The sequence below is a fragment of the Ammospiza caudacuta genome, chromosome Z (assembly GCF_027887145.1).
Source record: "Ammospiza caudacuta isolate bAmmCau1 chromosome Z, bAmmCau1.pri, whole genome shotgun sequence".
Classification (NCBI taxonomy): domain Eukaryota; kingdom Metazoa; phylum Chordata; class Aves; order Passeriformes; family Passerellidae; genus Ammospiza; species Ammospiza caudacuta.
This window is the reverse complement of record NC_080632.1, coordinates 72,293,608-72,305,258: the sequence shown is the minus strand read 5'-3', so window position 1 is coordinate 72,305,258 and position 11,651 is coordinate 72,293,608. Positions and strand designations below refer to the sequence as shown.

Sequence of the window (11,651 nt, the reverse complement as noted above, 5' to 3'; positions counted from 1 at the left end):
GGGACCTCAAATTAACTGAAAAGCTGCACAGAAAGCTCCTCTACTTTGTGCACTTGCCTCAAGTTTTCAATGGCAAAATCTAGGAGTACTTCAAACTTATTTTTATTAATTCTAGAAGAAAGACAATCAAAACGGTGTACTTCTGCTTACAGTATCAAGTAAAGCACAGGAAGCCATTAGAGTAAGAAAAATTGTGTTCAGACGGCTGAGGCAGCCTTAGGGGTAGGAGGAATGGGGAGGCGTGGAAATCAGGCCTGTGGGCAACATTCAAGGAGCATCCAGTCCCTGAGCAGTCCCTCACAGTGGGTATGCCAGCAGATGGAGGTGAAATGGAGCCACAGCTGGGTGGGAAAAGGGCCAGGGTGGGGAGCCGTGCTCAGCAGGGGCTCCTGCATCAAATTGCTCAATGACAGGTGTGCTATGCTGTGTGCATGTTTCCAACACCTGGCAACAGCAGGCTGGCCCAGAGGTGGGAAAAGGCCAAGGAGGCAGCAGAGTGGGAATGGGGCTCTGCAGGAGGCCCTGGTGGTTGCACACCCCTGTAGGGGATGAGGCTGGCCCAGAGGGTCCCTGGGGGTCTGGGGTGAAAAGCGGAGAAAAGAGAAGCAGGGAGGAAATGCCAGATGCTGCCGCTGTGAGAATGCCATTCCATCCCACAGGTGACATAGTGAGAGGAGGGTGGCAACAAAATGGTGATTGCTGCTGATCAGCCTGACATCTGATCAAGACAAGAGGCCCAGAAAGGACTGCACATCTGCCTCCTAGTGCTGTCCTGAATGGCAGCTCATTACCTGGTGTTCATTACCTGTAGGTCTCTCAGCTTCCCACAGGCATGCCACACTTCAGGTAAGCAAAGCTGCTTACCTCACTATGTTCTTTGGGCCTCTGAAAGGGACTGTCCACTTAGCTACAGCCTGGCAAGGAAGGGAGTCTTACAACACTCTGGATATTTTCGACTTTTATTGACACTCGGGCTGAAACAAAGTATCCCCTCGCTGTTTCTTCATCTTCATCATTCTGTCCTGCAGGTGGCCTGCTCAGGCTGACAGCTTGGAGCGCCTGCAGGCTCCAGTTCTGCTGCAGCCCAGCTTTTCCTCTCACTGCTTAATTCTTATTATGACAATTCTTTCATTTCTACTTCAAAGCTTCCCTAAATTAACAACACTCTATCCTAAGCTAAACAATCCTCTACTATCCAAGCTGTCTACGTTCTATAGTTCTTAAAAGTTGATCCCTATAGTTCCTAATTTTTTTCAATTTTCATCTCTTGCAGAAAGAAAAACAACAGAGATTTAAATTGAACCTAACAACATATCTAACCTAACCTAACCTAACCTAACCTAACCTAACCTAACCTAACCTAATCTAATCCAACCTAATGCTAACCTAACCCAACCTAACCTAACAGCTAACCTAACAGCTAACCTAACAGCTAAACTGAGCAAATATCTACACTATCATGTTTCCTAGCTACGGCACAGCTCCTCTTCAACCTCGGGGGATGGCTGAAGCTCTGCCTAAAGATGACACATCCCCTTTTCCCTCCTCTTGGCTGGCGGGGCATCAGGGCCTCCTCAGGCGCAGGTGTCTCCTCTCCAGTCTTCCTGCACTTGCTTGGCTGAGATGATCAGAGCAGCCAGGCTGGAGGCAGGATCGCCTGAGGTCACGAAGGGATGCTGCCCAGAGGAAAAAGAACAAAGAAAGGAACTCTTACTTTCCAGGATCACTTGAGCCTGCGGGCTCAAGCAGGATTCCCTGGCTACCAGCAAGACACACAAAGAGCACTGAGGGCAGCATGTCCCCCTGCGCCTTCCTGTCCTGGCAGCTTTCTGTGCCACGTGGCCCACACTCCTCCTCCTCCTCATCCCTTCCCACCTTTGCAGGTGTCCTCAGCTGCCAGGGCTTTTTGCCCCTTTGCTTTTTCTTACCTGTAGGAGCTCCTGGGCAGACCAGCGCCTGTCCTCATCTGCCTGCAGGCAGCAGTGGAGGAAGTCGCGCAGGAGAGCCGAGTGGTGCCTGGGGTTCTGCAGTTTTGGGGGCCCGTTCCTTTCTAGCAGTTCAAAAGCCTACAGCACATGGATGCAAGAGGACACTCCACCTGCTCCTTTGCTAGCCACACACAGCTCTCTCCACACAGAGCCCTCTTGCTAAGCTGCACCTTACCCGGAGACGGGCTTCCCGCTGGTAAGGAGCTTCCCCTTCCACCATTTCCAGCCCCATGATCCCCAGGGACCAGATGTCCACTTTGGGGCCGTAGGCTTCTCCTCTCACCACCTCCGGTGCCATCCAGCTGGGAGTGCCGACGCTGGAGCTGCGCTTGCTGTGCTCAGGGCTGAGCTGAGCACAGAGGCCAAAGTCACCTGAGGACAAAAACAAAGCCTGTCAAAGCCAGCTACCACTGGCAAAGCAGCCAAAACCATTGCCCTGACCAGGTCATGCTGAATCTAACTGAAAAAGCAGCTGAGCTCTCCTTCCACGTGCCTGGAGCCAGGCAAATAAGGCATCGGCCGCTTCAAAAACACCCTGACGATTCACGCACTGGCCAAGCCGCCCTTCTGCCCCAGTGGCCGTCACCAAAATGCAAGCACACGGCATATGCTGGACATGCTGCAGCCCAGCAGGGATACCCACCCAACTTGACGGATCCGTCCGTGCCCACCAGGACGTTGCAACTTTTGATGTCTCTGTGGATGACTTGGCGGGAATGAAGGAAATGCAGTCCTTGCAGGCACTGAGAGAGAAAAAGGAGGGAGGGAAAGTTAACCTGCAGGATCTGATTTCATCCCACCCGCAAGGAAAGAGCTCAAGGGGATTGGCGGCTTTCTCAGGGAATTGTGAGCGAGGGCGAAACATCACGCTGCTGTCACCATGAAGAGCTTGCTGCTTCAACACTCTTGGAAGTTTTTTCTAGATTTCCAAGCAAAGGCATCTGGGCTCCCAAAAGTTCCACCGGCCTTGGGTAGGAAGCGCGCCACCTTTGGCTGGGAGGCGGCACGGCAAAGAATTTTGGGGAAGCCTAGTGGCAGCAGAAGAGGAAGCTGCTGGTGACAGCAGCACCTTCGAGCTGTTCCACAATGCATCGCCATGCAGGCTGCAATGCTAGCTTTTGAAGCTGAGGACAGCTCTTTGCCCTTAGCTTGAAATTCTGCCACCCGCATGCTGCCTTCCAGTGGCAAGCAATGTAGGACAGACAGACAGGCTCCAGGCAAACATTCCCAGGCAAAGCTGAGAAGAGGAAGAAAGAGAAATTGAACCAGTGAGCGAGCACCAAGGCCAGAGGACAGACAGGATGGAAGAGTGCAAGAACAGAGCCTGAGGAGTGCAAGGGCACTGGCAGGCAGTACACTTCCCATGCTCTTTCTTCTCCTGTGTGGCGTGACAGCAGCAGCAGCAGCAGCAGCAGCAGCAGCAGCAGCAGCAGCAGCAGCAAAAGAAAGGTGAGAGCAAGAAATCTCGGCTCTCCTTAAGCTCCAGCTGACAAGCAGCATCCGGGCAGTCTTGGGCAAGCACAAGCGGGATCCCTCACCTCCCGACAGACAGCGCCTATCTGTCCTTCCTCCAGGTACACTGCCCTCAGCACATCAAACAAGGTGCCGCCGTCCATGAACTCCATGGCCAGCCAGAGCTCCGCATCCACCAGGTAGCTGAAAGAAGAAAACCACGGCATGGAGCAACAGAATGGGCATAGCCTCAGTCACCCCAGGGCCTGAGACAGGTTTTTGCAGCTGCTCTCCAAGCTACGGGTGCCACAAGAGACTGTTGAACACCAGCTCCACCTCCTCCCACGCTCTGGAGACACGCAGAGAAATCATCCCCAGCTCTGTTCTCTGCCAGCGACCAAAGGGCATCGTCTCTTTGCGCTTGCACCAGCTAAAGCTACATTGACACCAGAATATGCCAACCTGTCTAAGTAGGTAACGATATTGGGACTCCTGTTGTCCCTCATGGCCAGGATTTCATTGGCAGCCAGCTCCTCGGACATCTCCTCCTCGAGTGACATGATCTTGATTGCCACCTGCAATGACATTGGCCACCGGTACCTTGAGAAGACGCACCCCGCTCGAGATCACAAGGAGCACGGAGCGAGTGCTGGTGCAATGAGGCAGCACGCTGGGCCAAAGTGCCTTGTCACTAGACAGCAGAGCTTAGCAGAAGCACCAAAAGCCATCCCAAATGCATTCTGCCGCCTGAGCCTCGACTGTATTTCAGAGGAACAGCCCCTGCTGCAGACATGGAGCTGCCACCCAAACCTCCAAGCACAGCTCACAGCAGCGGGCAAAGCGCTCCAGAGCTGCAAAATGGCGTGGGGCTCTTGGCACTTTACCTGTTGTCCGCTGCTGGTGTCAAGGGCTTTATAAACAGCTCCAAACCCTCTAGAAAGACCAAAGCAGCAGAAAGAGACCTTTATCCCTCTGGCAGTGAAAGCAAGCCCAGGCAGCAGATCTCCCCAGGCTGCCTGGACGCCTTCCTTAGAAAAAATGCCTGGCTGCAGCATCTCTTCGGCCAACAGCATGTTAGCCCGTGAGCCCTCTGCCATGCGGGGCAGGCTGTCCAAGGGAACACTAAGGTGCAGCATGAAGACCAAGGGCCGCTGGAAATCTCCAAGGCGCACACCCTGCCAGGTCATTTCAGAACCTAAGGGGAACTCTCTCCTTGTGCGGGTGTGCATGCATGTGTGTGTCAAAAAAGGGAGAACAGTTTGAGTCAGAAGACTGTCCTTGACAATCTGACCTTTCTTGGATGGCAAGGTGCTCTTTCAGGCCACAAAGCTGCAGGGCCAGGGCTTCTCCCAGCTCCTGCTCCTCACTGCTGCAAGCAAGACACTGCCAGCATCAACTTGTCTTTGATGAGGCCTTTGCATTGCTCTGACCGAGCAGTCCAGGCAGGCGACACGAGGTCAAGCCGGAGCCTGACCATGATTGGAGCTTGCCTGACTTCACGCTTGATATTGCACCAGCCAAAGACCTGGCCCACACTTTTGTAAAATGAGCTGACGTCACGCTTACCCTCGCCCGAGTTCCTCAAATGCCGTGTATTTGCCCGTTGGCCGGCCCGGACTCACGATGCTCCCTGAAAGACAAAAGCAGTGCAGGGCGCTCACTCGCACACAGAGACGCCGCTGCCCAGAGCGTCCCAAAGGCAGCCCCACTGCCCGCAGCTCTGGGCCCTTTGCGGTCCCGCGGCTTCCAGCTGCTGAGACCAGCAAGTGGGAGGGCCATCTTCTCCACCTTTCATCAGGTGGCCTTTCCAAGAAGGCCTTGATTTCTTTCAAGAGCAGCATCTCACGCGATAAGCCAAAATGATGAGCCCTTAAGAAGGGGGCCCTAAGAGGTAAGCAAGGGCCTTTGCTGCCTCCGCAGTCACACCCACCATCACTGGCAGGTCCACTGCCAGGGGCACAAAGTGTCTGGGCCAGAGGAGGAGTAAGAACCAGAGCCAGAAAACACCTGGGGCCAGACAGCTCCCTGGGCAATAGTCACTTGCTACGTGCCAGCCTTCTGCTCAAGCAGAAACAATCTCTGCTTTTGTCTTTGGCCCAGAAGGCAGCCCAGGCAGGGCCAAGCCAGGCCCAGCCGCCCTCACAGGCAGCAGGGACTCCCTGAGCGCTGCCGCGCTTCCTCAGAGCAGTACAACACCTTCTGCAGAGAGGCCTAAGTGCCTCTGAGACTGAGGGCTAGCATCTGGCGCAGCCTACACCCAGACACTCGCACAAGACCCTGCTCTGGCAGACAAGAAATGCACCAGACAGACGTACTCAGTGTCTTCAGGCCCTGCTCCTCCCTCATCTCGGGCTGCTGGGCTGCGCTGCTGCAGGAAGTGCCGGCAGCGGGGCTTGAGCTGGCTGCTGCAGGCCATGCTGGTCCGGCGGCACCAGGTTGAATGGCAGAGCCTGTCTTGCGCTGGGACAAGAAAGGATTGCCCGTCAGAAGGGTGGCTGGCACTCATGCCCCCCACTAAGCGCACAGCAAAAGCAAGGCCTTGGGAAGGTGCTGCCAGCCACGGCCAGGCCTCTCCAGCTGGAGCAGTTCCCATGTCCCCTTCTCAAAGGCACCTTCGGGAGAAGCCCAAAGGCTACTTGGATCCAGCCCCTCCCGACCACCTCCATGCTCCACGTGTTCAGCTTTTCTGCAAGACACTGGCAACAAGGTATCGATGGGGCTGCCAAATCCACAAAGAGATCAGAGCAGGGCCCCAGAGCCTCGCTGCTTTCCTCCTCCTGTCTTTTCCTGGGCCGGAATGAAATCAGCCCGGAGTTGGCAGGCAACAGTCTGCTCAGAAGCCCGCAGCGTGTCCCTTCTCTGATCTGTTTCACGGATTTCCCTTCTCTATGGCAGCCTTTAGAGAGCGGCCCTTGGGAGCCGCCTTCCAGCCCTGCCCAGACCCACCCGCCCTTTTACAATGCAGGGCTGCCGAGGATTCTCCTCTCCAAACTCTGCTCTGACCGGCTGGAAGTGAAGCACAGCCTGAAGCTAATTAGTCCACGGAGACAGCAGGTCCCTTCCAGGGGCCAGTGTCTGCCAGGTACCCTGCAAGGCTGTCAACTGCGTATTTGGGCCGCGCTGTCCGCTGACCACAGGCAGCCTGCACTGACAACGGGCACAAGGGGCTGACTCCTGCACTGAGAGTCACTCAATGCTGCCTCCTGTCTGATCCCAAGAGACACTCTGGCGCCCTCTCAGCATCCCAGCTTCAATGTCAAACTTCAGAACCCATTGGCCAGGGCTCCCCAGCTTGCCTGAAGCCGCACTACGTCACAGCAGGCACACGGCTGCCAGCATCTTCAGCCACGAGCAACAAGGGCTGCTCCAAAACGGGTAGCCTGGCCGTGCGCCAAAGGCAGTGCCAAGCTCAGCTGTCACTTACTGGCTCTGCAAGTTCAGGCTGTGAAGGGACAGCGGCTGAAGGCTTCATCTTCCTTTGCTCCTCTTCATCCTCTTCCTCAATGACAGAGGCAGCCAGAGGAGCTGCTGACCCTGCTGTTGTGCCCTGCAGGCAGACAGAAGTGAGAGAGATGGGCAAAAGCCAGTGCCTTAGGAGCTGCTTTCTATTGAGCTGGGAAAGCACCCAGAAGAAGGGCAAATCATAGACTTTGATACAAGTGGGCCTCTGAGTCACGCAAAGCCGAGGAAGCTGGCTGAACGAGCTGCTACTCCATCTTGCTGTGCATTTGAGCTTCCCTGCTGCCTAGAAGCAGCAAGATGCCTTGGAGCTGTCCCTTTTGCCTTTCATCTCTTGAAAGGCTTTTCACTGGAAAATCAGCAAACAGCCAGTGCTCCCTTTGCTACTGCTGATGCCACCGGGCAGCTGGCCTTTCCTTCAGCCTCCCACGCCGGCACTCCACACTCGGCTGCAACAGGCCAAGCTGGCAGAATTGCTGCACAATTCTCACACGCCAGCAACGTCTCAGCTTCCTTTACCACTCACCAAAGGACAGGCTTGTCTCCATCCGCGTGTCAGGTGACCTGCAGCCAGCAAGGCAAAAGGAACCAGAGGCCCTTAGAAAAGTGCCTGTGCTGGCCACTCCCACAGCACAAGGCAGTCCCAACACAGAGCATTTCCCTTTCCCAACATGCCTCCAGGAGCAACAGCTCTTTCCCACAGCAAGCAAGAGAACAAGAAGGACCCTAGAGGAGCCTCTGGCTACATTTGGGCCTCTTTTGCCAAGAGAGAAATAGGAAGGCGGTGCTGGAAATGCCCGCTGCTCTTCAAAACTTTGAGCTTCTCTTGTGCCTAACAGCTCAAGCTACATTTCCCTCTTCTCTTTCCTGCATTTTCCATATACATTCTTTTAAATTGCACGCCCTAATTCCCATCCCTTGGCTGAAGATGATAGCCCAGCAAAGCTTCCACAAAGGGTCCCTTCCCTGTGGCAGCTCCCTGCTGAAGCAGCCCAGGAACAGCTGCTGGGCTCAGCAGCAAACCCTCCCTGCACTGGAGTTTGTGCTGCATGGCCAAGGCAATCGCAGTCTTGGCACAGCATCAAAGGCTCAAGTCATGCAGCCAAGGCCTCTAAGGGGTAGAATATGGAGCAAAAGGTGCTTTCCTTCACTCCTGGAGAGAACCACTGAGTTGGTAGAAATACTTGTGAGGATCTGCCCTCAGAGTCTGCAATTTGCAGCTTGTCTTGCTTGAAGCAGCAAGCTGAGGAAATGACAGACTCCGCTGCCGCGCACTCTCCCGGGGAGGGAAGGCAACCGCTGCAGGTTGCATGGCAAATAGTCTGCACGCGCTACCCAGTACAGATGCCCCCTTTGTAGCTGATGCTGCTGGCAGGACATTGACCAAAGCGGTGGCACCTTCACGGCCATTTTGTTCCCAAAGAAACTGGGCCACTGCTGCGGCATAAAGAGCAGAGCCAAGCAAAAGTTGGGCAATGCCAGCCCCAGGAGAAACCTTTACTTACGAGTCAGCTGGGTCAGGTAGTAGCCAGAATAGACAACAGAAAAGATGGTGCAAACGGCGGCACAGACTTGCCCAATCATTTTGGCAGTGCTGTGCGCGTTTGCACGCTGAGTGCCAGCCAAGGGAAAGCCAAGACTCCTCTCGGGGTGCAGGCCGTCTGCTGAGAGCTCCTTGAGCACAAGGATCCTCCTGCAGGGAGCCAGCGGAAGAGCTGCTCTGGACGACCAGGCCTGGCGCGCACCGGGACAACGCTGTGCTGACAGCACTGTGACGTGGCACCTCTGGCTTGACCTCACAATGGCAGCTGCTCTGTGGCTTTCTTGTGCCCAGCAAGACAACCTTGTGTACAGCTGATGCAAAAGAAAAGCCTGGGAAATTCTCCTCACTCACAAAGGCAGTGCTCAAGGCATGCCAGGGGAACTCAGAAAATGCGCCAATCCAAGCGGCATCCAAGCAATGCAAGCAAACATGACTCTTGGTCCCAAAAGCTTTGACTGAAAGCAAGTCTGCTTCTTCTAGGTGGCATCCTAGCTGGTTTGGAAAAGCCTAACTTCTTCAGTGACATTTAGATGGCAAACGAAGCAAAGATAATAAATTTCCAGGACTATTGTAGGCTGCAGTTGCTCCTGGAGCACGCGGGTGCATGCTGACCTATGGAGGGGCTTGACAGCTGGCCTGCAAGCAAAGCTGAGCTCATGGAAGAAATAGCAGTTGATGGTTTTTGAGTGTATCTATAGCAAGGAAGAAGACAAGGCCATCAGCATGGAAACCCATTAGAAGAGATTCAGGAAAAGTTGCGTATGCTAGACTAGGTGCCGAAGTAGATGTGCATACGTGCCTTATAAATTTCTGTAAAACTTTTGCCAGTTGTATTGACGTTAATTGCTTTGCACCAATGGATAGAAGAAGTTATTGTGATGTAGTTAGTGACTTGAGATCACGCTTTGTTAAGAGTGTATAAGCTGGAGAACATGCAGAATAAAACAAACAAACCTTTTTCTTCTTGGACCCTGATCACGTGTGTATGCCACGTCCGGCCTAACGGTGACGCTTGCCCCATCTCTGGGTCAAGAAACAAGTCTTGTCTGACTGGTAACTTTTCAACAAGCTGAGAAAGAAATTAGTAGCTGGACATGCAGATTTCTGAAGAGAGGAAAGAAAAGTGTTGACAAGAATAAACCTAAGTTTTCAATGCCTGAAGCACTCAAAAATAACATGTTTTGGGATAGTGTACCATATGTTAGACAGAGTTAAAACAAACCACAACTCATTAGTATCTGGACTTCATTGCCCACTCTGCTTAGAGATGTTGCTTGAAGGCACTTGGTGTCAAGGATCCAGTTCCTGTAGATCACTGTCGACGTAGATCAAAATCCTCCCAACAAATCAGTGTCAAAACTAGCAAGAGTGAGACTTTTGTCCTTGGCAGTAGCTTCCAGGTGCTCCTGGAAGTCACCAGGCCTTGACACAAAGATGTGTATTCAACGGAGGGAGAGAAGCATCATGCTTAGCTCTAAATGTGACCTTTGCTAGCAGATCACACTAGCAGGCAATAAATTACATTTGTTCTGCACTTCGGCAGAGCCAAGATGGGAATCAAAGTCTAGATCACAGGAGAAGATCTCACGAGCCTCAGCTTTTCCAGAAGAGGAAAAATACAAAGGATAGTAAATTTGCGTTGGGTTTACAGGCTATTTTTGCAGATCGATAGACAAGGGATGAAGCTTAAAAGATGAGAGCAAAGGAAAATCAACAGATATGCTGAAAGTGAGTGAAGAGTAAGGGGACCTCAAATTAACTGAAAAGCTGCACAGAAAGCTTCTCTACTTTGTGCACTTGCCTCAAGTTTTCAATGGCAAAATCTAGGAGTACTTCAAACTTATTTTTATTAATTCTAGAAGAAAGACAATCAAAACGGTGTACTTCTGCTTACAGTATCAAGTAAAGCACAGGAAGCCATTAGAGTAAGAAAAATTGTGTTCAGACGGCTGAGGCAGCCTTAGGGGTAGGAGGAATGGGGAGGCGTGGAAATCAGGCCTGTGGGCAACATTCAAGGAGCATCCAGTCCCTGAGCAGTCCTTCACAGTGGGTATGCCAGCAGATGGAGGCGAAATGGAGCCACAGCTGGGTGGGAAAAGGGCCGGGGTGGGGAGCCGTGCTCAGCAGGGGCTCCTGCATCAAATTGCTCAATGACAGGTGTGCTATGCTGTGTGCATGTTTCCAACACCTGGCAACAGCAGGCTGGCCCAGAGGTGGGAAAAGGCCAAGGAGGCAGCAGAGTGGGAATGGGGCTCTGCAGGAGGCCCTGGTGGTTGCACACCCCTGTAGGGGATGAGGCTGGCCCAGAGGGTCCCTGGGGGTCTGGGGTGAAAAGCGGGGAAAAGAGAAGCAGGGAGGAAATGCCAGATGCTGCCGCTGTGAGAATGCCATTCCATCCCACAGGTGACATAGTGAGAGGAGGGTGGCAACAAAATGGTGATTGCTGCTGATCAGCCTGACATCTGATCAAGACAAGAGGCCCAGAAAGGACTGCACATCTGCCTCCTAGTGCTGTCCTGAATGGCAGCTCATTACCTGGTGTTCATTACCTGTAGGTCTCTCAGCTTCCCACAGGCATGCCACACTTCAGGTAAGCAAAGCTGCTTACCTCACTATGTTCTTTGGGCCTCTGAAAGGGACTGTCCACTTAGCTACAGCCTGGCAAGGAAGGGAGTCTTACAACACTCTGGATATTTTCGACTTTTATTGACACTCGGGCTGAAACAAAGTATCCCCTCGCTGCTTCTTCATCTTCATCATTCTGTCCTGCAGGTGGCCTGCTCAGGCTGACAGCTTGGAGCGCCTGCAGGCTCCAGTTCTGCTGCAGCCCAGCTTTTCCTCTCACTGCTTAATTCTTATTATGACAATTCTTTCATTTCTACTTCAAAGCTTCCCTAAATTAACAACACTCTATCCTAAGCTAAACAATCCTCTACTATCCAAGCTGTCTACGTTCTATAGTCCTTAAAAGTTGATCCCTATAGTTCCTAATTTTTTTCAATTTTCATCTCTTGCAGAAAGAAAAACAACAGAGCTTTAAATTGAACCTAACAACATATCTAACCTAACCTAACCTAACCTAACCTAACCTAATCTAATCCAACCTAATGCTAACCTAACCCAACCTAACCTAACAGCTAACCTAACAGCTAAACTGAGCAAATATCTACACTATCATGTTTCCTAGCTACGGCACAGCTCCTCTTCAA

General features: G+C 52.7%; 1 protein-coding gene across 1 annotated transcript; it reads right to left on the bottom strand.

The window, feature by feature from the left end:
- Positions 1–1,574: 1,574 nt before the first annotated feature.
- Positions 1,575–8,483, bottom strand: LOC131571664 (serine/threonine-protein kinase PAK 3-like). The gene is made up of 11 exons (XM_058824445.1): positions 8,405–8,483; positions 6,490–6,587; positions 5,756–5,792; positions 5,007–5,070; positions 4,325–4,373; positions 3,903–4,015; positions 3,527–3,644; positions 2,632–2,731; positions 2,164–2,360; positions 1,929–2,066; positions 1,575–1,676 (listed from the first exon to the last, which is right to left on the bottom strand). Exons 1-11 carry the CDS (start codon positions 8,481–8,483, stop codon positions 1,575–1,577), a joined length of 1,095 nt encoding a protein of 364 aa, XP_058680428.1.
- Positions 8,484–11,651: the final 3,168 nt, after the last annotated feature.

What these genes read in the sequence shown, in the direction of transcription:
- LOC131571664 (XM_058824445.1), bottom strand. Translation starts at nt 8,483, where the DNA reads ATGATTGGGCAAGTCTGTGCCGCCGTTTGCACCATCTTTTCTGTTGTC. An exon ending in GCAGGGCCTGAAGACACTGA is followed by an intron (nt 5,071 to 5,755) that starts GTACGTCTGTCT and finishes TTTGTCTTTCAG; the next exon opens with GGAGCATCGTGAGTCCGGGC. An exon ending in CTGCCCAGGAGCTCCTACAG is followed by an intron (nt 1,677 to 1,928) that starts GTAAGAAAAAGC and finishes TCCTCTGGGCAG; the next exon opens with CATCCCTTCGTGACCTCAGG.